We start from the raw sequence: 27,948 nt of genomic DNA, 5'->3' as shown, positions 1-27,948 counted from the left end.
AGATTATCAGAATTCATGTTTAATGTTTGAGTAATGGTTATGTAACAAAAAGGCTCTTTAGACATGCTTTACAGAATGTACAGGTAAACAAAGTCCAAAAATACTACTGAAAACAAAATGCAAAACTTCGACAATACAAAAAACAAAAAAAAAAAAAAAAGAAAAGCAGCATTAGGGAATTGACAGAGCATTTACTGCTAAACTTTGGTATAAACACAAAGAACGCTGAGACTAAAAATTTTAAAAAATGCACATTACTTTTTGCTATATTGGCAGAAAATATCGAGCAGTGAATTAATGTTTGCCTGCAGGACATGCGGCATTGTACGTACGCTTCCATTAAAATCTCTCTGTCGTTCCAGATGGGCGTGTAATGGGCTTAGGACAGCGGTAAGAAAAAAAAAAAAAAAAAAAGACAAGAAATAACAATCTGCTCCCACTTACGCAGGGTGTGTGTCAAAGTAGAGGAAATGAATGGGCAGGTTGATGTTTACCGTGGCTACAAAAGAACACCTGATGGGCATGATGGGATTGGAATTGACAGATTTGGTAATCAGAGGCAAGCATTACTGGAAAAAAAACATTAAATAAGAGAGTGCAAAAAAAAAAAAAAAGAGATCACATGTGCAACGAGTACAGAAGTGTAGTGATACGACCTGCAGCTTAAACACAGTGAATTATTAAAAAAAAAAAAAAAAAAAAAAGTACAGCAACAAGGAATTTGGCCATGTTACGGTTTGTAAAAACAGCGACAAATGACAATATCACGCATTCATATTGTAGATAACTTTTCAGCATTAAAGATTTTTATCGTTTGTATGAGCACAATGTAGCAGTCTGGTTTATCACTATATAAACTATTACACTCTGATACACAGTCATCATTAACAAGCTGCGGATTAGGATACAGTAAAATTGTATATCAGTATCAGCTCTTTATAAGTTAATACGCAGCACTTATTAATGTTTGAATCTGCAGGACCATAGGCTGCAGTTTTCCCTAAAGAAACAAACAAAAAAACTTCTCATTTTTGCCGATAATGAGCAAAGCAGACTACAATAAAAAAACAAAATAAAACAAAACAAAAACTTTCATACTTAATATCAAGAAGCAGCAGTCAGGAGGTTTTTGAGGGAAAACAGTTTGTTCATGGTCTAGCAGTAAAATATGATAAGCAACTAGTTAATGATGAACTTGTGTACCTTAACATAAACTAAATAAACTTTTGAATAAGGCTAGAGTCTGTTGTACGACATGATCCCATTGAAAAAAAAAAAAAAATCTGTTGGAGTCAAACACATTTTTGTGCAAAGTCAGTAATATCCTGAAGTGCATTAACCAAAAGTCTTATTAAAGTAGAAATTCAACTTTGTAAGCGAACACGGCTGTTCCTTGAGGCAAAGTAATAACTGACAAGTACCAACAGTTCAATTCACCCAAGCTGGGATCTGTCTAATTACTGCTTTTCACTGGAAATGCCAATAACACCAAATCAATCAACGCTGTTTGTAGCTTGTTTCATCTTATGTTATTCAACACTTGGAACAACCGGATAACACTGGGACGATACAGACTTAGAATAAATAAGGGTAGTGTTTCTGAAGTTACTGCAGCTTATGTCTCAAACCTTTCTGCAAATAGATTACAAGGACACGGAATTTAATAGATTACTAGTCTTATGTACACATACAGTACATCCATGTAGAAAATAATACAATACATTCTTATTTTCACAGTCCCGAGTGAAAACCTTTGCTTGTCGATATCTTCGGAAGGTATACGAAACTCTTGATAGTGAAAGGAAAAAAACAAAAACAAAACAGCACTGCATATTAATGTGTACCACCTTTAAATTAAGTGCCTGCAGGGTGTGATAAGTGAAAACAAATCAGTGCATATTGTAAAAATTCACCTGATTGAGGTTACTGAGAATGCTTGTTAAAAAAGGCCATCTGATAGATAACCAATAGGAAATAGCCAGCAAATAATGATTGTCACATGTGCAAAAATTGTATACCCCAACGAAGAGATAAAAAAAAAAAAAAAAAAAAAATCAAAGAATTAATAATTACATTTGACCAAGGCCAAAAGAAAATATCAGATACAGTCGATATAGGATATTTTATATATACTATATATTCATAATATACACCACATTTTGGTGTCACAGTCTCTGGGAATTGCATAACAAAGTACCAGACAGCATCATTTTAGGTCAGTAAGGGCAGCTGTGGGAATGTGGGACGTTTGCTTTCGAGGTTCTTTTCCTATTTGAATGACTACAAACTGCTGGTCAGGGGACTACACTCGCCCCCCCATTAAACTCCTTATTTCCCCACTTGGGTTGGGAAGAGGTGGTGTGTAATAATCTGTTCAAAGTCATCACGTAGGCTGCTCCTTAATGTGTCTCTACCGGGAATGATGAGAATACTGCCAGTGAGAAAAGCACCGGCACAAACTCGAAGCCCCACAGCGGCAGGGACAGAGGAAAAGAGCTCGTGAAGGTTTGACCATGGCTTGTGTTTACTCATGGCAGCATCCGACATGGCTCTGAAGCATACATTCATAGCTTTCTCTGTAGACAGAGAACAAAGAGGAGTGGAGGATGTGGGAGAATGGGATCCTGCAGAAGTGGAGGTGTCAGGGAGGAGGTCACTTTAATCACTGGTCCATTTTTTTTTTTTTTTCCAGCCTAACACAGCAGTCTTTCCACAGTGGAGAACTTGAGCATGTCCTCTTGAGTGAAAGGGGAATGTAAACATACAAGAGAGCATCTTTGGCAGAATGTGAGGAAGTCTCTTTGGAGGTAGTGGGTGAAGGAGAGGGTGCAGCAACAAGGAGTCCGAGGCAGACCGTGGGTGAGTGTTAGGACCTATGTGGGAGCGTGGTGCTCCTGTGGGTTAGTCCTATTAGAGGCACTTCTGTGGTCCTGTGTGCACTGGTGGGGGAAGCGGTCCGCCTCTGCGTCACTCTGTTCAACTTCCACATCGGCGGTGGAAGTCAGAGGAGGGGTCCTGTGGACAGTCACTGGGAGCTGCGAAATAACAGGCTGGGGTTTCGACGATGGATCTTCCCCTTCTCCCCACAGAGACCTGCTGAGGGAATCTGCAAAAATAGCAGAGGAGACGACACTTAGACGTCAACTTATGCATGACCCCATAGTTATTAAACTGCATTTAATCAATTTTTTTTTTGCATTTCTGACATCTACATTTGCATTTAACCTGCAAGACCGGACCTGAGCAACCCTCAAAAAGCCTCACAGGGCCCTATGTATCTGTATAAAACAGATTTTGCCTGGAAGTGGGATTTGTGCATGTTTTAACATGCAAAGTCTAAAGGTCTTTATGAATGCAGTGTAACACCTAATTGTAAGTGCAGAGAAAGTCATGCTGAGATATGACTTTGATGATGTTCCCACACTAATAATTCTGAGCAATGAGTTCATGTTGAACATAATGCAGACTACAAATTTGTTGCTTTCAACAGTCTCCAGTTTGCTTTCAAATCAATATAACCTGAGCTCCTATAAAGCAAACCCGTTTGACTGCAAGAAATCTATAGGGGTGGTTATAGTGAGAAAACAGATGTGAAAAGCAGACAGGCTGAGATTTTACTATTCTGGGTGTTTGCATAAAGATGTTCACTGTGTATAATTAACATTGACAATGATATAAAAATTCATGATACATAGAAACTTGGACAACAGAACTGCAAAAAGGGATAAAATAAAGTTAGTCTGAGTCTGAAATGATAAAAGGACCTTAAGTAAAGAAAGGAAAGAAGGAAGGAAACCAACATTTTTTTTTTCTTTTTGCAGTCAAATGATATTAAAATTAAACAAAAAAACAGACAAGACAGATTTTGTGTAAAGAATGGTGTCATCATCATGATCTTAAGGGAAGTTTGGGACTTCTCTTTATCTTCTTACCATTAGTGCAGTGTTCAGGGGGAGTGTGGCTACTGAGGCTTTTGTCATGTGAGGTGAGAAACCCAGAGGAGTATTGGTTACTAATGAGGCTTTCCAAAGCAGAGTCCTCATGCTGAGCATGCTCTGTGAAGCTCTCTTTGAGGCCTGGTAGACATTTGTCCAGTGGGTCATCCTCCCCTAGGTAGGCGTAGGGGCAGTACTCCCGCGTTCGAGAGTAGATGTTGGCGTTGTCATAGCAGTCAGAGCAGATGACCAACGGACCAGCGCCAGCTGAGCAGACAGAAAAACAATCAGAACAGGGGTCATCTTTGAAGTTTATGGTTTGTCTTCTCCAAACTTTAGTTTCTTTTGGAGATTTTGTCAGTGCCACCATACATTAACATAGCATGAAAAAACTAGAAAAGCACTCAGAGAGCGCAGACCTCCGCCAAGGCAGATCAGTGCCCCCCCCCCGATCACCACCAAAATTTAGTCATTTGTTCCTTGTGCCAATGTCAACATTTCCTGAAATTTTCATCCAAATCCATCCATAACTTTTTGAGTTATCTTGCACACGGCCAGACAGACAAACCAATGCCGGCAAAAACATAACCTCCTTGGCAGAGGTAAAAAAAACCTTGCACAATATGTATGTCAAATAATTCCAACTATGAATGTACCAGATGAGAAATTCTGAGCCAATATAAACATCCATGTATATAGTAGCAACACGTTTCCTTTCTGACAAATCTTACTCATAAAAATGCTGCTGGTAAGGGCACATAAAAATACATTATTGATGTTATGGAATGAATGATCACAGTTCCAAGAAATACATAAAAACATTATTTGCAGAAAAAACCATATGCGTGTTAATTTGTAGATGACACTAACCTGTAGGGACTCCAGTTAGTCCCTCACGGGACTCTCCAGGCTGGAAGCTGCTACGGCCAGTGAACAAAGAGCCGATCCTACAGTGCAGCATGTTATTCCCCTCAGTTTCCACCTCACTGCTTGTGTCTCCATAACACACACCTGGGACATACATGATAATTAGTCAGCATCTAGTTTCAGTGGGGATCTGATACGAACACGAAAAACAAGATAATAAGGTATCCAGAGGTGTTTTAAATACTCAACAGTACTTCCCACAAAAAACCCAGTTTTGAAGACAAATAAAATGTGAGTTTTACTTTGAATGTCAGAGCAGTTCTATGTTAAGTAGGATAGTCTGTAGTATTTTAATCTGTTTGATTTTCTTGTCATGATATTGTCATAATCTTCTTGATTTTGACATAATGACGGGTCATCATATTATAAACATAAACCTAACCCATCAGATAACGGCAAAAGAATATCATGTGAAAATAGTAATCAGTTAGAATCTAGTGCATTTTTCTTATCAAGAAAAAAGTATCAGTCCAGGAATGTTAAACATAATATGCGCGCACTTGAAAACCCTCGGCCTGACTTATCAGAGCTGGCCAAAGTTTTTGCACATCAGGATGGACAGATGGACGACAAACCGATGACAATATCCTGCTGTGAGGGCTGAGAGCAAAAAGGCACATTTAACTATGGCCTGTGAATCTAAGAGTGTTCATTTATGTCAATGAAAAAAACAGAACTTATTCAATATTAAGATTGGTTACATAAACTCCCTTGCCAGTGACAAACAAAAGCATGTAACATTGAAATTACACAATTACTCCACATCAAAAAAATAAAAATAATCACACCAAAAGAAGAAAAGCCACCTTTACATTTTATTCCTACTTATGTTTGAAAAAAGGTTTATCATCATCATTAAATGGCCACATCTAAAATGATCACCCACCGTCGGTGCCTTTATGGACATATCCATTGGAGAGAGGAGGCATCAGCTGCTGATGGCTTCCTGCCTCAGAGTTACTGTATCCTTCCTGAGGCTCGGATAAAGTACCCTGAGAGGAAAGGTAGCTTGGGATGTCTGCTGGCAAATTCATCTCATCTGCAAAAGACAGACACACACCTAATGAGTAATATGTAGCACAACCACACAATTTTCAACCCAATGAGTGACACTGAAATTACCATCTGGTCGTCTTTTCATATCAGTTTTGAGCAAATTTGAAACATCATACAAAAAAAAAAATCAACTGGTTTAGAGCAAATAAAACAGCCTGAGTGATAGAGAACATCAACGGAGGCTCTTTCTTTGCCATTTCCCAGATAAAACCTAACATTTTATTTATGACAAGAGGAATACATGGGGTTCTTTTTCAGTGTATTTACTTCTGGAATATCCAAATAGACCAGGGGTGTCAAACTCCTTTTCTTTCAAGGGCCACATTCAGCCCAATTTGATCTCCAGTGGGCTGGACCAGTAAAATAATAACAGTGAAAAATTAAAATTGTATTATGATCCGGTTTACATCAACACAGTTTCCTTAAAAATCTGAATAACATGAACAACTTGAATTGTCTTAAGAAAAACAAGTGCAATTTTAACAATACTATGCCTCGGTTTATCAGTTTATCATTTACACATGTATGTCATAATCGCACAAAACATTTAGTAACAGGCAGAATATTGATAAAATTGCATTTACTTTTCTTAAGACATTTACGTTTGTTCATATTTGTTCAGGTTATTCATGTTTTTTGTAAAAGTATAGTTTGGTAATGTAAACATTTTCATGTAATTTTACTTTTTTTTACACCAAAAAACAAAGAGAAAATTTGGGGTTGTCATTATTTGTAGGTTATTATGATAATATTTTACTGGTCTGACCCACTTGAAATCTAATTGGACTGTATGTGTCTGTATGTGGAACCTGAAATAAAATGATTTTTACACCATTGATTGTTAATATCTTCAGTGTAATTTTTGTATTTCACAAATTCATCCCGCGGGCCACATGTTTGACACCTGTGAAATACACGCTGAAAATCCAGCTGATCATTCATGCGAGTTAAATGTTTTTATACCACATTGCTTTCCTCAAAAAAATACAGTAATGGAAACATGGCTGCAGGTAGTTACAGTGAACTGTTCCAACCTGTGTTGGTGATGCTGTAGTCCTCACTCTTCCTGCGCATGTGGTAAATCACAATGACCCACACCAGTGACGTCCCAACCACACAGCAGACCACAACGATCACAACGATGCCCACAGTGGTCCATCCGTCTTGATCATATCCTGTGCCGGTGTCACAGTTGGGCGACGGCGACACACTCAGATAAATGTGACCTCTCTCTGTACCCAGCGTATTAGACATGATGCAGGTGTACTTTCCAGCATCAGCAGGGCCGGCATCTACTATAATAAGGAGTTGGTTCGCCGCAGCAAAAAAGTGGCGCTCTGTCAGCACCAGAGGCCCGTCGTCTTTGGTCCAGTTAAGACGTGGGGCGGGGCTGCCTCCAGCAATACACTGGAGCACAGCAGTTTCACCACGGGCCACTGTTCTGTCCTCCAGTGGCCGCATGAAGGATGGAGTTTCTGAAATGGAAGAGAATTGTATTGATTTCTGATTTACTCCAGTGTTATTTAGGTCAAATAAGACAGACGTGTATGAGTTCACTTTTAGTTTTAAAATAACAAGCTACTGCTAAACCTTAATCACAATAATTGCTACTCTGACCTTGTCATTGATTTCGTACCAGTGCACAGCTGAACTCAAGTCGCAGAAGTACATTCGTTTGATTGAGAGACTGTTTCAGAAATACTCCAGCTACTTAGAATTCACATTCTGCCTTGCCATTGTATAACAAGGTGTGCATTTACAACCAAGCAGAAGGCCACATAAAAATAAGAGTGTGTAATGAGCAACATAACAGGAAGCCAATTTAAGCAGAATGTACACTCTGAAATGACCTCGTGGGAAAACATTAGTAACACACACTGCTAATCAGGTGGATGACTCACCCAGGACAGTAAGAGTAGCGTTGGCTGATAAGCTGCCAGCTGCATTTTGAGCGGTGCAGCTGTACACTCCCATGTCTTCCGTCTTCACGTTTGCAATAAAGAAGATGTCATCATCTGGCATCACATGCATCCTGCGTTCTCGGGCGGCAGGGAAGTCAGTGCCTCCATCCTTCTGCCAAGCAATCTGGGGTGATGGATGGCCTTCAGCAGCACACTCCAGCCTGGCCATAGTCCCAGTCCTGATTGTCAAATCCATGGGAGTCTTAAGAAAGGATGGCAGTTCTGGAAGGAGGAATAAGTTAAGGATGAGGTTGGAGGTTTTAAATAGTACTCCGTGTTTTTGCATTCGTTTTATTGTGTTCTGACACAATGAAGAGCTACAAAAAAGGAAAAAGGATATCATTTTACAGCACAAACAAAAACAGAAAATAAGCTCTAGAGCAGGGGTGTCAAATTCATTTTAGTTCAGTGGCCACTTTTAGCCCAATATGATCTGAAGTGGAACAAACCAGTAAAAGTATGTCAGAGTAAATATGAAAACAGGGCCATCATTAAGTATGCCGATGAATCAGTTATTGTCACCCTTCTCAAAGAGGGGGAGACCAGTCACGGCCCTGTCATAGGTGACTTTGTCCAGTGGTGTGAGGAGTCCTACCTTCACCTAAACATATCTAAAACAAAAGATATGGTCATCGATTTTAGAAACAACAGGACAGGCACGGAGTCACTTTAATTAAAGGTCAGACTATAGAGCAAGTGCAATCATACAAATACCTTGGGACTATAATCGATAAAAAACTGAGTTTTAGTGAAAACTGCAGATCTGTGTGTAAAAAGGGCCATCAGCGCCTTCACTGCCTTAGAAAACTGGCACACTTCCACATTGACCGAACCATTTTAACCTTGTTTTATCGTTCCTTTACTGAGTCTGTTTTATCTTTTTGCCTGGTGCCATGGTTCGGTTAGACCTCAGTTGCAGAGAGAACCTCACTGAATAAAATAGTCAGATGGTCCAGTAGCCTGATTGGTGAGTCCCAGTCTTGTCCTGCCACCCTGTCCACTAAACAGGTGCAGAGGATGGCTTCATCAATTCTTAATAATGACTCCCATCCTTTACGAGGTGAATTTCAGCTCCTTTCCTCTGTTTTTTAGTCCCAAGGTGCAGGACACAGCATTACAAAAACAGCTTTGTTCCTGCCACTGTCACTGAGTTCAATAAGAAATAGTGACATTGCACTTTATTAACTTATTTTAGTTATTTATTCTATTTCTTTGCTCTATTTATTATTATTGTGACTTCAAACTTTTAAGTTTTATGTTCTTATCCTGGTTTTTATCCCAGACTGTTTTTATCTTCTCTGGGTTTTTAATTGTGTTTCATTGCATCTTGTTTTTATTTATTTGATCTTATTTATTTATTTTATTCTTTTACTTATCCACGCTGCTATACTGATGAATGGTGGAACACTGAGCACTTTTTGTCCTGTCTGGAAGCTCGACCAAATACCTGTCTAACAGGTTCAATGTATGTCTTGCTGTAATGCCAAAAGCAATCACCTCATCTGCAAAACAAATCTACCCACGGGTACAAATAAAGTAAACTTGAACCTTGAACAGTGAAAAAAGTACAATTACATTATGAAAATGTTTACATCTACAAAGTTTCCTTAAAAATGTGCATAACAATAACAACCTTATATGTCTTCAAAAAAAAAAAAAAAAAAAAAAAAGCACGTACTTCTCTTAAGATATTTTACGTTGTTCATATTTGTTCAGGTTATTCAGATTTTTTTGTGGAAGGATAGCCTGTAAATGTAAACATTTTCATGTAATTTAACTTTTTTTTTACACTAAAACAAAGTGAAAAATATGGAGTTGTCATTATCTAGAGGTCATTTTGATAGTATTTTACTGGTCTGATCCACTTGAGATTGAATTGGTGTGTATGTGGCCCCTGAACAAGAATGATTTTAACATCCTTGATTGTTCATATCTTCAGTTCAGTTCAGTTCTTCAGTTACGTTAATTTTTGCAATTCACAAAATTAATCCACAGGCCAGATTGGACCCTTTGGTGAACCAGTTTTGGCCTGCAAGCCATATGTTTGACACCTGTGCTCTAGAGCAGGGGTCTCAAACTCAGATCCTCGAGGGCCAGTATCCTGCATGTTTTAGTTGTTTCCCTCTTCCAGCACACCTGACGGTCGTTATCAGGCTTCTGCAGAGCTTGATGGTAGGCTTATCATTTGAATCGGGTGTGTTGGAAGAGGGATACATCTAAAACATGCAGGATAGTGGCCCTCGAGGACCGGAGTTTGAGACCCCTGCTCTAGAGGATTAAAATCTTACAGGATTTCTGCAGGTATCAGCAAATCTAATTTAATGCTTTTTAATGCCCTTTTTAATACCACTTTAAACAAATTTAATGTCCATGTCCAACTGCAGATACAGTTTTATATATAGTTTTATGACAGTTTACCGTTGACAGGCTTTAACCAGATTCTGAATAGTTCCTCCTCCAATCACTTCTTCTGAAACTTACATTTTCCCATTTTTCAAACATTTGCTAATATTCCCTCCACTCTTTCACCACAGTATGAACACGCTCACAGCACCTTGCATTCCAAGCATTCGGTGTTGTGACTTTGTGCACTGGCCATAAACAACAGATAATTAAAGGGTTCGGCCTATCAATCATAACACTATACCTCCAATCAAAATTTTGAAAAGTTTATATAACCAAATTAAATCGTGAATAACAATGCTTTTTTCCATCAAGTGTATTTAATTTTTTAATGCCTCTAGACATTAAATTTAATGCTTTTTAATGCCATTTACGGCCTTAATTTGCACAAAATCTATTTAACAACTTTTATTGCTTTTTAATGACCTGCAGAAGCCCTGTTCTGAGTGATATCAAAACACAACTACGCACCGTATAATACATCTAAAAGACCTAAAAAGAGCATATTCTTTCTAGAAACTGCTGGAAACACTGGACAGAAAGTAACAGCACACGTTTTTGTTCCAAATTTGGAGATCAAAGTCCTACCATTAACAGTGAGCTTCGCCCTGTTGGAGTAGTTGGAGCCGAAGTGATTGGAGACCACACACTGGTAGCGCCCTTCATCAGTGAAGTTGACATTAAGGAGGTGGAGTACAGTGGTGTAGATCAGCTCTCCCTCTTGGTAGCGGGCATAATTTGTACTTCAGCATCATACAGCACTTCTCCGTCTTTCCGCCACGCTGTGGTCATTGGTGAATCACTGCTGCTTGATGCGACGCAGCTCAGAGTCACGTTGTTACCCCGCAGTGCCACAGATGTCTCTGGATGAGATGTGATCTGAGGTTTGGGGAAATCATCTGCGGGTTTGCAAGGACAGGAAGCGTTAGATTTTTAAAGTAATATGACATGTTTATTCCTCACAGATGATAGCAGTGATTAGTCTTATTAATTAAGCACTAGCATTGCAGTGCTATTAGGGACTGATATACAATGCACTTGCAGTAGAAAATTAACATCTTTGTGTCAAAATTTTGAATAAAACAATGACAAACTTCAATAAAATGCTATTAAACCTGAATTATTATTCAATGTGGGGTAGGACAATACAAGTTCAGCTTCTCCCTACTCCACTTATACTTTATGTATTTGGCTGTAACTGTTCAGCCTGAGCAAACTTTCCTATATTTGTCACGGTTTTCTTCCAGTGTATTAGTACTTCGTAATTTATGTGATGTTTTATTACGTTGGTCGTTTGTCCAGGACAACAGTAGGAAATTAGCTTCTCTTCTAAATCTGGTGCATGCATCTTGTTCTTTGCAACTAATGCCAATACACACTAGAGCTGCAACTGATGAATCAACTCAAAGTGATCCAAAAATTCTCCTGAATCAAAGCTTTGTTTCCTTCATTTCTCTGCTGTTAAACATTGGTTCCACTGTTGTGTTTCACACGGACGCTTATTGTGACGCACAAAAAAGCTTCAATTCAGGAAAACTGCAATAGAATATTTCCCTTCAATCAATTCGAGGTCATTAATCGAATCATGAATTTTTGCATTCGCTTCAAACACCTAATCGATTAATCAGTTGCAGCTCTAATACACACTGTCCTGTAACTAAATAAATAAATACAAATACTCGGGACATAAAGCATTGTTAAAGCGCCACAATGAAATAGTTATACACTGTGTGACAATTTTTTTTCTTATTGTCTTCAATATTCTGAAGTGTTCTGTTTAAATTTGTAATTTCTTTTTGCCTTTTGTTCACCTTTGTATTTCATTCCTACTTACAGTATGTTCGAAAATAAAGCTTATCATCATCAATTATCTTAAAACAAATCCATGAAACAATCTATTTTCAAAAAACAATCTAAATTACTTAGAGATGTTATATAAAGACAGAAACAAAAACAATAAACAGACTAGAAGCACTCGGAGAGCGCAGACCTCCGCCAAGGCTGATCAGTGGCCCCCCCCCGTGGGCCCCCCCACGCCAAGGTGGTTATGTTTTTGCCAGGGTTTGTTTGTCTGTCTGTCTGTTTGTCTGTCCGTTAGTGTGCAACATAACTCAAAAAGTTATGGACAGATTTTGATGAAATTTTCTGGTCTGCGCCCCCCCCGTGGGCCCCCCCCCACCCCCGATCACCACCAAAATTTTATCATTTCTTCCTTATCCCATTTCCAACAAACCCTGAAAATTTCATCAAAATCTGTCCATAACTTTTTGAGTTATGTTGCACACTAACGGACAGACAGACAGACAAACAAACAAACCCTGGCAAAAACATAACCTCCTTGGCGGAGGTAAAAATTGTGTCTCTATTAGTAGTCTCAGTTCAGCAGCATCATATACTGTGGTTCAGCGTTGCCAAGTATGTTACCAAATGATGACTACTGAGAGAGTAAGGGTTTAATTTTATCAGACTGAAAATTGCAGCCAATAACATCAAAATGGCTGAATATCATTTCAGATAATCCGTCAGGTCAATAATCAATTAACCCCCTAATTTTCCCATCAGAAATGGTCACTGAAGTGCCATTGCCATACAGCATTGCTGCATTAGTCAAGGTAATTTATTAGGACTAAACAACAGGAATTGCCAAACTATTCCAGATGTTTTATGCAACTGCCAGTTCTGCAGTGAAAAAACAATACCCAGTGTATACTGTGACAAGACTGTGAACAACAAAACCAGAACAGGACTGACCACAAACAAATTCATCTGGGCTGATGGAAAGGACATTGCGACCAAACAGGCTGGCAGGATGTGCACAAATAGCAGACACAGAATGCTGGAAAGGTCTGTCAGTCAGCCAGGGCCCCAGCCACTGCATGTGACAGTCACACAGTAGGCTGCTTGTGTTCAGAATGCTGGGAACAGAGACATAATGAAGGAAGCATGAGATGAGTCAGTGTAAAATTAGTTGGAATCATTAAGCTTCTCCAAATATAAAGGGATGAGATTACACAATGAGACAAATGACTATGAATTTGCAATTTACACGAGTGATCTGATTGTACAGTAGATGCATATATTTACTTGGAATGGAAGTTTGATTAGTCTAAAATTGATTAGAAAGGGCTGGGTAACTGAATGGAGGTGTAAATCTACATTAAATAGGCTAAATCAGGACAGGAACATTAACCAAATGCTTCTACATCCCAGTTTAACTCATTTTACTCCTAAAATACACTTTAATTACATGGGTGTTGCTATTATGTTCCTTGAGCAAAGCCATTTTATCCAGTGGCCAGGAAAATTCTATTAAAGCGGTGTACTAATTAATAACAAGAGGATATGACTGCTGTCATAGTACAATTTCTGAGTTTGACGTCTACTGGGGCATTTCGTTAGCCCATGCCTCAGAGACACTCCTACAACAGACTGATGAAAACCACAGAAAGTCAGGAGATTTAACAATTCTATTGTCTTTTTTGGCTAGGAGAAGGAACAGATGTCGCAAGTCTGAAGTTAATTTTATTTGTCTAAACGAGTTGATGCGAATAGTTCTGGTAAGACAACTTAATAGAACAACCAAGCACATGTTTTGCATTTTTTCGTACACCACAAAAGTCAATCAACCAGCAGTTCAGTTTCATTTTAATAACTCAAATACCAAATTAAAAATCTGTTAAAAAAAAAAAAAAAAAAAAAAAAAAAAAATCAAGATTATTCTTTTTCAATGAAGGCATCCAGAAAAAAAACAAAGCTGTGAGAACTTTGCTACAGTTCTCAGTGCTTTGGCTTTAAATACTGATATAGGGAGAACCTGAATCCCACAGGCTTTACCAGAAGAGAAAGAAATCCTTCTGTATATACTCACAACACTTTGAGCTTCATGTGGGACAGGGCCTCTGGGTGTATCGACATGATGCCATTCTTGCTCAGGTCCCTGCAGAGGAGACAAAAATATAGATTAGACACACCTAAGATGTGATCTGATCAACACAGCATCCTAGTTCACAGGCATAAGACAACAACGGCACTGTGGTAATAAAGGCCTTCTGCCGTTTTTAATCTTTCCGCTTCAACACAAGAGCCTCTTGAGACAAATGGGACTATGGAAGAACAAGTGCTGAGCAGAGGTTTTACTCACAGGTGCTCCAGCTCCTCCAGGCCCTCGAATGCTTTCTTCGTGATCGATTTGATTTTGTTCCGCTGCAGGATTCTGGAAATGAAAGATATTTCAATAGATGTTCAGTAACTTGGCTGCATTATAACATGCTCTTTTGTAATCTTATTTAACACTTAAGCCACTGTGTCTACAGCTTCTGTGTTTTTTGTTCAGTTTCTTCTATGCTCTTTCAATAAGACTCAGAAAACTGGACATTTCACAGCAAAATAAAACCACAGTAAGAGCAGAATTTATCCAGAGTTTCAACAGATATCAGACACTTTAATGTAATGGTTAATGTATTTTTATGATAGTTTCTAATAAATTTACCTGCTATTTTATTCACAAAGAGCAGGTAAGAAGTAAATTTAAGTTGTATGTAGGAATATGGTTATTAGCGCAAGTCAGGCTCATCTATATTTATGTGCAAGTACAAAGTGAAAAAACAGCCTTTGCTTCAGTGGTAGGTTTAAAGCTTTGTAATATCACAAATACGCACAAAAACATTTTTCAACTCAGACAAAAAGAAAACAAAACTTTATGAGTACAAACGAAGGACTACTTAACAATTTATGAGGACGTAAAACAGAGATTTTTATAAGGGTCCAAAAGCAAAACATTTTACAGATATATGAGTTTTCTCACAGTGTATTCAGCTTCTTCATTCCATCAAACACGCCAATGGAGTCTTCAATGGCCCAGGAGATTTCATTATTGCGGATATCTCTGAAAAGACAAGGAACATATTTGACATTAAACATATCTTACACAGATTGAATGTCAAACATGTTCTATGAAATCTAAAAAAAATGTAAAAATCACAAAGCGTGTTCTTCTCCACTGTGGTTGTCAATGGCAGTAACAGTCAGTACAGACTAATAATCTGAGACAGCGTACTTGCACAGTGCGACACAGTTCACTGCCCCTGCTGTTCTGATGAGGGAAATTAATTGGCTCTGTTTAGCACTGGGACAGTTCCTGGGTCTACTGGAAGCCCAGAGAGGCCTTGTGTTTACAGGATGGGTCATGGGCTCTTTTGTTTCTTTTTCCTCATGCCTGGCCACCTCTGAAAGGACTCTGGCACTGTCCAATTTCCCTCTACCGTGAAGGCACCCCGAATAGTGTGCCAACCTCTCAGTGTTGACCTCTTTCTCGTTACCGTGGCTTAAACTGATGTCTGCGGTGCAAAAACGCAACTTCATAACTTCCTATCCTCTTATCACTTCATATTTTGCAAACACATCTCAGATGACGGCACCTTGTTGGTGTGTTTTTTTTTTTTTCCCAGATATTTTCAGGGTTCCTACAGGTTTCTACAAGTTAAATTTAAGACTTTTTAAGAGCTTTTTAAGACTACTTAGAACAGAATTCAATGCCCATTTCACAGCCATACTGGGAAAAATTTGTGATTCCTAGAATTTAGGAAAATATATTTCTTTACTCTTTCTCATTGCTGTGGCTTTAACTGATGTCTGCGGTGCAAAAATGCAACTTCATAACTTCCTATCCTCTTATCACTTCTTATTTTGCAAACACATCTCAGATGAGGGCAGCTTGTTTGTATGACTTGATCGTGTAGAACTTGGCTGCTGTATTTTCAGATATTTTCAGGGTTCCTAGAAGTTTCTACAGGTTAAATTTAAGACTATTTAAAAGTTTTTTAAGACTACTTAGAATGGAATTTAATGCATGCAATCACAGTCATACTGGGAAAAAATCTGTGATTCCTAGAATTTAGGAAAATATATTTATTTACTCCAACGCCTTAATGCTGACCGTGCAGAGTTATTTCTCACCGGGGGGCTGCAAAGTTAGTGATAACTGGTTTCTTATTTCAATATAAATTGTCGGGTTGGAACAGGTGGAACTGAGTAGACCAACATTACTTTCTTTGCCGGTTGGAGATTTGACAGACACATTTAACCACAATATAGTGAACCAGTTTATGGCAACATAACTTAAAACCTACCATATCAAATTTAATACCTTTTAAAAGGGGTCATATTTTGCTATACGCACTTTTATTAGTCTTTGGAACATTTATTTGTGTATTTGGACCCTAATAGTTCAAAAAGTTTGAATTTGAACCCTCCAGGTGCTGCAAAGCTATTTTTATATTCATTCCAGCAAAAATCGAGGGGATTTCTACAACATGTTTCAATTCCTGCTTAATTTGTTACATTTTATAACTATTTACGTCATGACATTTGCACATACAAGGTCAAGACTTCCAATGAACATTTCTCTGAGTACGACATAATTGTTTATCAGCAGCAGCGGTTGTAGTAAAAACTAAAAATATGTCCAAACTTTGAGCCGATTACCTAAAATGTTCAGCTGTTGGTTGTATTTATGAACACAAGTGGCTGAACGGGACAGAAAGCACAGTCAACAACCTGGAGGGGGTGGGGTGTGAAGTGACTCATTTGGCTTTAAAGAGCCAGCGCTCAAAACCACCTTTCTGGTGTCATTACTCAGAAATAGGGTTGAAGATGGACCTGTGGAGTTGAATTAATGAAGAATTCAGACCCAAGCATAGCATTTACAGTTTACGTAGACCACAGGTAAATGTTTTAAAATGCATAATTCCATTTAAAAACGCAAAATATCACTCCTTTAAAGACTTTTCTAAGGTATTAAATGTTGTAAATTCAAGACTTTAAAGACTTTTTAAGACCCAAAGGAACCCACTATTTTGTATGGTATTAGTGTGGTTCAAAATGCCACTTACCGTCTTAGTACATACTTTACAACATGGAAAATTGTACATTTTAATCACTTTGTCTATTTTATAGCAATAACATGGAAGCACATACACAGGGAATTGTTTAAACACATAACGACCATTAATACAACAACCAGAACAGCAATATTTAATTAATGACGGGCTTCAGTGTTACTTGCTGAAATACTCAGTAGACATTAAAAGTGTCTGACATGGATTTTATAAGACGATGCTCTTGATTTATCCATGCTTACTAAAATATTAAAAAGTAAACAAAGTCAGAACCAGAAAGTGCTGTGTTCTATGCACAAGACAGCGCTTCTAACACACTTGTATTTTTTTTTTTTTTTTGTGTCTGGCTCAGCAACAATGTAGAGACCAGCCTGCTCTCACACCTCCCACATTTTTACAACACCCCTCTATATGTTTCACATGGATTCCCACTTTGACTGCATTTGAGAAGTTTAATTCGGAAACTAAGTTGTGGTTGCACACTCTACCAGTCAAAAGCTTGGGCTCACCTTCTCATTTAAATAGCATGAGAAGGACCACAGATGGCTAACAAGTGCTCAGCATCACTTGGAACTCCTTCAAGACTTCTGGAAAACATTTCAGGTGACTACCTCATGAAGCTCATTGAGAGAATGCCAAGAATGTGCAAAGCAGTAATAAAAGCAAAATGTGGCTATTTTGAAGAATCTAAAATATAAAACATGCTTTGAGTTATGTCACACTTTTTTTTACTACATAATTCATATGTGTTCATTCATAGTTTTGACGCCTTCAGTGACAATCTAAAATGTAAATAGTCATGAAAAAGAAAAACCAGGTGAGTCCAAACTTTTGACTGGCAGTGTATGCATTCCAGATAGAAATACAGTTAATGATACCAAGCTAGATCAGAACGACAGCTGCATCCAATACTTGTTGGTACATGGTCTTAACTAAAGGATTACTTTGTGCTCTTAAAATACAAGGACACCCATGCTTGTTTGTGTGTTGTAAGAGTTTTCCTGACTAAACTGCAGGACAGTGGTGTGTGAGGCTGGATTCAGCTACTAACTGGGTGGTTCTATTCAAGACAAAAGACTAGATGACTAATGGCAAGCTGGATTAGAATGCAACATGGGCTTCACTGACAGACGCACAACATCTTCACTCTTCTATGTAATTCTCTAAAGTACTAGAGGACGACGCAGGAGAAGCATTCAAGACAGGACTAGCACATGAAAAGTGAAAAACTCAAACCTACTGTAATCAGCAGCCTTCACGAGAATGCACATACTCAAGAACAAGTCAAGACTTGGTTATATAATACATGGTGAGCTTCATTACACTTCACAAAGGAAATACAGGCAATGCATATTTTTCAAATGGATTTCTTTGCTTCATAAAACTCACAGAGTGCGCAGGCTGCCAAGACCGTTGAAGACCTCCTCTCCCAAATGGCTAATGGAGTTCTCTCCCAGGTTCAGGCTCTCCAGGAGACCTAATCCTACGAAAGCAGTCTCCTCCAGCCTGGTCAGATAATTAAAAGAAAGGTCCCTGCAGAAAACAAGAACAGATGAGAGATATCACATAATGGTCTATGCATATTTCAGCATGTTGAGTTTAATACTTTTTATGACTGTTACGAGTGCACCTATGACTTTGGTAACACTATTACTGTGAATACAGAAACAAGACGATGGCTGCTGTTGGCTCATGTCTTTGTTATGTTGGTTTATGTTTGTCTGATTTGTCAGAATTTTTATAACAAAGGTTTGAGCGTTTTCTAGCACAAGGTTCTGCAAACATCAAATTCATTACTTTCAAAAAGCTTTGATCAATCTATTCAAGCCAGACCTCGTTGAACTTGGCACTATTATCAAGGTAATGTTAACAGAAACAATTATCAATTATTGCTTCAAGGAGTACCAATTTTTCTGATGCGAGTAGACACCGTGTTTGTCCACATACTAACTGGGTATCTCCAGATAAAATCAGAATGGTGGATTTGACATTTTTCAGTATTTTAGGGAAGTATGGAAACTCTCTACATAAAACAAAGTTTGCACATAAAAGAAGAACTGACTGCAAATTTAAATAACTGAAGAAATTATAGCCTCGAATGAGAATTTGTCAAAACATTACATTTACCATAAGCAAGAAAACATTCAACCAGCATGAGACGCCCAACATTACTGCAGAAAAACAACAGTAAATCCTTTGATCATACAGAATAAGTTTCAGAGCTTGGGGCTGATAAAAGAAAGCCGAGACTCCAAAGCGTTAGAGGATTTTAGCGATGAAGCGAAAAGACTCACAGTTCTTCCAGTTTTTGGCAAAACTCCCAAGCGTCTGGTCGAATGATGCTGACGGCATTCTGGCTGACTCGCAGGATACGCAACATGCGCAGGCCATACAGCCAACCTTTGTTGACCTCTGTTAAATTATTGTGCTCCAACTCTCTGTGACACAGATGGTGAAAATAAGCTCACATCAAAAGGAGAGTCTGGCAAATCTATGGGCATCATTGAGGCTAGCAACATGAACAGTGAAGCTGTTAGTGACAAATTTTAACAGATGTTCATTTTGAAAATGTGGATTAAGATGCAAGTTGAAAAAAAATCCTAGTTGTGTGTTTTCAGGTCTGTTCATATCCAATGCAAAAACACTGTTTTACTTCAATCACACCACAACTGCTGAGTAAAACACAAACAGACTGTTGTCATTTTGAAGAGCCAGAAACAATTTACTTACAGTTCTTCAATGCTGTTTAGTCCAAAAAAGGCTCCATCCATTAACTTAGTGATGCCATTTCTCTGCATCTTCAGTGACTTTAGTGAATCCATCCCTTTGAAAGTCAGGCTGTCCACAATCTTGATCTTGTTACGCTTCATTTCACTACAATAAGAGATGTAAAACATTTTTTTTTAAACTTATTTTTACAAAAAACCTAACATTTTACTATTTAAAGAGCCTTTCCAATATACATTTTTGACTAATATCGGATTTTCACGACAAATACTCCCTAAAATACTCACAGGAACTGAAGTTGTGGAAGTTTGAAGACTTTGGATGGCAGCACAGCTAATCTGTTCCTGTTAAGCTTCAGCACCAGCAGGGAGCTGGAGATGTTTTCAAAGCAGCCAGGCTCGAGGACACTGATCTTGTTATTACTCAAATTCCTAAGAGATAAAAGAACAGAAACATCAAAGCCATAATCAGAAAGGAAATTAATGTTTGGGCTGAAATTACGCCATGTGTATGTGAACATCTACACAAAAGGGTGTCACACAGCCAGTCCCCTACAATAAAATGATTAATCAACAAAGTCAGAAAAATGAAATTAGTGTTGTGCCATCACCAAACTGGTACTCTGAAGTTCTGTTGTGTAGCATTTGAATTTAGATATATGCTGTTTCATCCTCCTGCTGTAATATAGAAGGCCAATTACTGCTCCATGTACAGAGGTTTTAAAAATCGCTGGCCTCAGAGCATTATTGCTTAAGTCCTATTTTTTTCAGATCAGAGATGATGCAAAATGAAGCAGTGGTGTTATGAGAGTAAAGTTGTGCGAATATCACAATCTGACCAAAAATACGGCTTAAGCAATTATGCTATCAGGCTAATGAAATGTAAAATGATTTAACATTAAGCTAGATCTACCCTCCATAGGCAATATACAGAATACTAAATTAACAGCTCCGATCACAAGACAAGAACTAGATAAAGCTATTAGTAAACTAAAAAATAATAAAAGCCCAGGTTGTGATGGCTTCCCTAATGAGTGGTATAAGATCTTTAAGGAGGATCTAGCCCCAGTGTTACTGGAATCACTAAACTGGACACTAGGAGAGGCTAAGATACCACCTTCATGGAAAGAAGCAGTAATTTCAGTGATCCCAAAAGAAGGAAAAAATAAAGAACAATGTGAATCTTATCGGCCGATCTCTATATTGAATGTAGACTATAAAATATTCACTTCTATAATTGCTAAACGACTTGAATCTCACTTACCAGACCTAATTAATGAGGACCAGACAGGATTTATTAAAGGCAGACAAACACAGGACAATATCAGACGAACCCTCCATATTATTGAATACGCCAATAAACAAAATCTAAACGCAGCATTGGTCAGCCTGGATGCAGAAAAGGCGTTTGATAGGGTTATTTGGCCTTTTCTTTTTAAAGTATTGGAAAGAATGGGCTTTAATGACCAATTCATTAGGTGTATACAGGCTCTCTATAGTGACCCATCTGCTAGGATAAAGATTAATGGACAACTTACGGACAGCTTTAAACTTTATAGAGGCACACGACAGGGGTGTTGCCTGAGTCCTTCACTTTTTGCAGTGTTTATTGAGCCGTTAGCTCAAGAAATCAGACAACATAAAGACCTGAAAGGAATAAATTTGGCTAAAGAGGAACATATAATTGGATTATTTGCGGACGATGTTATCGCCTTCCTTCAAAACCCAAACTCAACACTTCCTAAACTTATGACAGTTTTAGAAAATTTTGGGAAAATGTCAGGTTACAAACTGAATGTTTTAAAAACGCAAATACTGGGTATAAATTATACTCCAAGTAAAACCATCAGGCATAAATATAAATTAAAGTGGGATACAAAAATAATAAAATACTTGGGGATACTAATCACTCAAGACTTGTATAGACTGTATGAGATAAATTACAAGGTAATAAATAATAGAATACAGAAAGATATAATAAATTGGTCAACATTAACACTAGATTTGAGTTCAAGGATAGAGGTGGTGAAAATGAATCTATTGCCTAGACTACTCTATCTCTTTTTATCACTTCCGGTCCGAATCCCTGACTCTCAGTTTGTGACGTGGGACAAATTAGTATCTAGATTTATTTGGGCTGGGACAAAACCAAGGGTAAAACTTAAAACACTTCAGTTGGGAAAATTAGAAGGAGGTCTAGCTTTACCTAATCTGAAACAGTATTACTACGCAGCCCAAATGAGGTGTATTGTAAATTGGTGTTCCCCTGAGTATCAAGCCAAATGGAAACATATTGATTTAAATTTAGACATTTCACAACCTCAGACTTGTTTAGGGGGTAAAGAACACACAGAATATAAGGGAGATAATGACATCATAAAAGAACAATTGAGAATATGGAATGTGATTGTTAAGAAATATAATTTGGAAAATGATAGTAAGCTCCTGGTATGGCCTTCCCAGTCAGATAAATTCACCCCTGCTAAATCTGATAATAGATTTTTGAGGTGGAGAGAAAAGGGAATAACAGCCATTTGTACACTCATTGAGGGGAAAACTTTTAAATCATTTGATAAAATAAAAAAACAATATAATTTGGAGGATAAGGATCAGTATGGATATTTACAGGTAAAACATTTTTTTGACAGAGAGATTAAAAGTAACTTATCAGAGGGCAGTGAACTGATCAAGGTCTTTACAGGAGCTTACAAACACACACCCACTAAGACTGTGTCTAAATTATATCAGGGTCTACAAAAATGTAATGGTGTGAATTCATATTATGTTAAATCGAAATGGGAATCTGAACTGAATATTACCCTGTCTGAAAGTGAGTGGCATTCTATGTGCAAAACACAGCTAACATCCACCAGCTCTAAAGGTTGGCGAGAATTTGGCTGGAAAAACCTCATTCGCTTCTTTATTACACCAAATATTAAAAGCAAACAACTGGGAAAACAGCAGCAATGTTGGAGAGGATGTGGACACATGAATGCCAATCACTCGCATATCTTCTGGACATGTGTAAAAATGCAAATGTTTTGGAACCATGTTTTTCAGACAATGGAGAATATTTTAAATTATAAAATTCCAATGGACCCTCAGACTATCTACCTTGGTCTAATACCTGATGACATAATTAAAAGAGAAGACATTTACTTATTTAAAATTTTAACTCTTGCCTGTAAAAAGGTAATCACAAGGAACTGGTTAAAAAGTGACCCTCTACGACTACAACAATGGCTGGACATTATAGAGGAAATATACTCCATGGAAAAATTAACATTTCAACTGAGGATTAAGATGGGAACTTTCAAGCGAAGATGGGAGAAATGGATCATATTCAAGGACAGAAATTCTTGATATCAGATTGAGTATGGAAAAACTGTCGAATGTATAAGGAACAACATCCCCCTTGTTTTATTGTGTGGGTTGTCCCCCCCCCCCCCCCCCCTTTTTTTTGTTTTTTTTTTTTTGTTTTTTTGTTTTTTTGTTATTAAGTGTTGTTAAGCACTATAAAAGTGTTTCAAAATATTAAAATAAAGAGTATAAAAAAAAAAAAAAAAAAAAATGATTTAACATTGTAACAAGCCTCTTTTGAATTTAGCCTATATCAGACTAGATTCAACAAAACATTTAAGATCAGTCTTCAGATGTACACACTCTTCCTGGGCATTCCAAGTTTTATTTTATTTTCACTTATGTGTACAACAAGCTGCATTGTAGGTATCTTATTGTTATGGGTGCAGCTCTGACTTTGGTTACACTACTACTGTGAATACAGACCAAGGTGATGGCTGCTATTGGCTCTTGTCTTTTTTATGTTTGTCTAAATTTTTATAACAAAAGCTTGAGCGTTTTTGTAGCACAAAGTGCTGCAAACATCAAAATTCATTACTTTCAAAAAGCTTTGATCAATCTATAATACCAACAACCTACTTTGTAGGTATCTTACTGTTAACTCCAATTGAAATTAAGATTTAAGTTGCAAAGTGTGAACTTACAGATATTTCAGCTGCATGGAGGGGAACGATCCAACTTTGAGCTCAGAGATGGAGTTGGATGTCAGATCCAGTGACTCCAAGGACACATACGGCTGCAGCTGATGCATTGACAGCTCTGAGATCCGATTGTGGACCCTGAATCACATCAAATAAACAATAATAATAATAAAAAAAAATGCATGCATTCAGTTATGAGCTTTGTATTATTGTATATGATTTACAGAAATTATCTTAATAGTGACAGAAGAAACAGGAATAACTGAGGGGGTTGTACTTACAGAAACAATGAGGTGATGTTTGATGAAACATCTCCGAGAAAGGGAAGAACAGTCAGCTCATTGTGATTCATGAGGCTAAAAAACACATTTCAAGAGAAAATTACCATTTCTAAAAAATACAGAGAAAAGTTGAAATGTCATATCATCAAGATTTCAGCAGACATGACTCAAATAATGCAGAATGACTCATGCTGACAAATGCTGTGAAATTGCTTGTTTCGATATGACAATCAGCTGATCAATGCTAATAAGCCTTTGCTCAAGATGGATAGACGTGGTTTTTCTGACGTCAACAAACCATGTTTCCTTCAGAGGCATTTTGTCTCTGCGTTACAACCAAAACAAAGTAACATAACTCAGCTTTACCAGATCCTACATCTTCAACTATGACGATTTAAATGTATTTGGAATTCATGTTATAACAAAATCTGAACATTACAAGCCTAAAGACAGAACAATCTGTTCCAAGCTTATGATAACTGCATAAGTCAGAACAATTATATATAGACATGGGTGACAAATTAAGAAAAAACCCAGCATAATGTGCCTTAGTAAGGTGTCGGGTCAATTTTGCCTCCATAACAGCTTTATGGCTCCTTGGCATTGGTTCTGTGTCTGTGAACTGTTTTTTACATTTTTTCCAAATGTGGTGTAGGTTCCATTCCATTTGGTGTTTTAAGGCAGGTGGTAAAGAATGCTGTTTAACATGTTGAGCTAAAATCTTTAATAGCTGCTCAATTGGGTCAAGATTCGATGAATGTGAAGGTTATGACATATAATCAACATCACTTTCACAGCCATCATACCTTCCCAATGTCCTTATTGACAGAGAAACAAGCTGCAGTGGACAACTCAACTTTCTGCACTGTAGGATGGAACAATACAAAATCTTTTTGTAGTGGTGTGTGGGTGTCTTTGTTTTTTTTTTACTGTTTTTACTATTTAAATATTTTACATTGTATATTTCCTTTTTGTTGTATTGTATATTACCGTTTCTACAAGCACACCAGAATGTCACTGTGTATGCTCTGGGTATATAATGACAATAAAAAAAATCTTGAATCTTTTGTCCCAATAGCCATGTGCGACATCTTAGCCAGTGGCAGACAGCTAGACACCTGAACTGAACAGAACCCTGTGCAAAACTGTTAAATACACTACTTTATAATTAAGCAATAGGGTCATTATCATAGTGAATAATTACAGTGGGATGAATAGTGCGCCTCTGCATGTCTCTATCAATCTTAAACCATTTGATAAGCCCTCTTGTCCTATAGATAGGAGCACGGTCATCCTGAAAAACAATGCACCCATTAGGGTTTTGCTGCCAGTCTATAGAAACTATAGATAATTCAATGTGTCATGTAAATAAATGCACATGGGCTCACAAGACATCGGAAACTACTCGATTCTTATTACTTATATGCAATTTCTAGGCAAAGTTCATAGAATTATTAAATGAATGTGTGACTGTATTAACCCTTTCATGCATGAATTATGAGAACCTTAGTCAAGATTTTTTTCTTGAGTGTTTTTATGCCTCCTTAGGCATAAAAAACCCCAAATGTGATTGAGTTGTTTTTTTTTTTTTTGTCAATAGAGTTACAAAAATATCCATGCATTTAATTTTTGAAGAAAAGAAACATATGTTTAAAACCCAATATCAGAAAGTGATATGAAAACAATGAAATAAAAACATTTTTAATGCTGCTAATCTGATGTTTTCTCACATTTTAACATATTCTAATGCTAGTAATTACTCACTTCATGGAGATAATATGCAAAAAAACCCTTTTTGTCTTATAGATAACAATTGATTTACACTAAAGCATGTCACTGCAGATCAGGTTTATCAAGAACAGCAAAGTTACAGTCATGGTATGAATGTCAGGGTATGAGATGGTGCGTAATTGTCTACTGTGTTGGCTGATATGAAACTAAAACAACAAAACCCATGGATATACAAGAGAACATCTGTAGAATAACTGTCCACTGTAATGACTTATGCATGAAAGGGTTAAACTCTATTAAGCATAGTCTCCTTTATAGCTATGCCCCATTGACTTTAAGGTCAGTTAGCAAATTAGCCAGATGAACATTTACCAGACTAACATCACAAGACTGTATCTGATTCATTTACTCTCTTACACTGAAATATATAATTAACCCAATACTTTTGCAATAAGACACATGTATCATCCTTTACACATGAAGACTGACAGGCTGGTTTTGTTTATGCCCCACTGGAAAATTTATCAAGATGTTACTCAAAGAAAATAACAAACCAGAAACCCCTTGTGCAATAAGAGAGACGTAGTCAACAAACAATCATATGATGATCCTTCATGTTTTGGGACACTTCTGGGCAGAACAAATGAATCAGTGCAGTTGAGTCAGTATGGGCCAAACTTCAGTGCAGCTCAATGTTTACTTACACTTGGGTCAGTCCCTCTGGTGGGTCTAAGGGAGCCGCGGACAGCCTTTTCCTATTGCAGTCCATGATGTGGACCTCATCTGGTCCTTTTAAACACGAACACGGAGCCGGACAGGACTCCCCAGACCAGACACTAAAACTCAACAGCATGAAGACGAGGGCCGAAGGAATGGGCCAATCTTCCGCCATTTTAAATGTCCTCCTGCTGACGGCTACGTAGCTACGTGGCTAACTCGCTAAACAGGCACGTTGACAGTTACAAAATCACCATTAAATTGTTTTTGTGGTGTAATATGAGTCAAACGAACACATGCTTCGCGTTTATAGTTCCATGGCTCCGACTGGAAATGTTAAATACAGTTTTTTCCAACTTGCGTGAGGCATCCTAGCAGAGATTTGTCTTCTTCGCAGTGCCTGGAATTCCTTCCGCTCCAATCTGGAAACCCTCCCGGAGTGGCTAATGCTAGCTCACTGCTGAAGTGATTTGGTTTCCTAATAACGCTACTTTTCCACCAAAACACACCGATTTAACACCACACCTGCTTGGATTCCTAGTCGATGTGACCTAATGAAATGTTAGATTTACTTTACCGAGGTTCTTTGTAACGCATTAAACACCATTTTCTCCGTGTTTTAGTCCCGAAAGAACAACAAAGCCCTTTGAGTTGATGACATAGGATATGCTAAGTCCCGCCTCTTTCCAGCATGTTTATAGTTATTCCATTGGTCCGTACACCAGCTTGTCAAACATTTGCAGTGATCTGATTGGTTCTCCATACTATATATTTTGTGTAGTATCCTTTACTGTGCACTGCAAAAGTTCTTCATAGCTGAATTTATTAATACATCAAACCCTTCTATTGATCTCATCTGACTTTTCTTTTTATTTTTACAAAACCATAATAATTGCTCTAGAACAAGTCACTTTCAATTGTACATGTGCGAAAAAGCACAGAAAAAAAACACCTAATGTGAAATCAACATTATTAAATAATCGCCAGTTGGCTTATAACAAAACAGGCAATATACAATGATAACAGAAGTACACTATAGGCCTATCAATCTGTTGTTATATAATCTTTATCATGTTTATAATGTTCATGTAGTTTCAAAGGCAGTCAGATGAGGGAAAATTATGTCTCAGTTTTATAGATGTATAAAATCTGGTAAATTAAGTCTAGAAATTGAAAAAAGGAGCCTCAAAAATAAGCTTTTGGTGTATAAGATAAATCAGAACTAACATACTAAAATAAATATCTTAATGCTTGCCAAACAACTAAAGGAGGAGGTTTTAATTCAGTTTGACCCATTTTGGTGCAAAAAAAAAA

General features: G+C 37.6%; 1 protein-coding gene across 1 annotated transcript; it reads right to left on the bottom strand.

Moving 5' to 3' along the window:
* On the bottom strand, positions 1 to 27,300 carry lrig2 (leucine-rich repeats and immunoglobulin-like domains 2). The gene is given in 19 exon segments (XM_030133730.1): positions 1 to 3,106; positions 3,933 to 4,202; positions 4,806 to 4,946; positions 5,749 to 5,901; positions 6,953 to 7,393; positions 7,820 to 8,101; positions 10,871 to 11,020; positions 11,023 to 11,181; positions 13,034 to 13,197; positions 14,151 to 14,219; positions 14,424 to 14,495; positions 15,087 to 15,167; positions 18,568 to 18,711; positions 19,473 to 19,616; positions 19,909 to 20,052; positions 20,193 to 20,336; positions 23,909 to 24,043; positions 24,187 to 24,261; positions 26,622 to 27,300. Coding segments are annotated over 19 exon segments (3,189 nt in total). The 5' UTR covers positions 26,810 to 27,300; the 3' UTR covers positions 1 to 2,873.
* Between the last annotated feature and the right edge of the window lie 648 nt (positions 27,301 to 27,948).

Source organism: Sphaeramia orbicularis, chromosome 5 (assembly GCF_902148855.1).
Source record: "Sphaeramia orbicularis chromosome 5, fSphaOr1.1, whole genome shotgun sequence".
Lineage (NCBI taxonomy): Eukaryota > Metazoa > Chordata > Actinopteri > Kurtiformes > Apogonidae > Sphaeramia > Sphaeramia orbicularis.
This window is presented reverse-complemented; position numbering and strand designations above follow the sequence as displayed.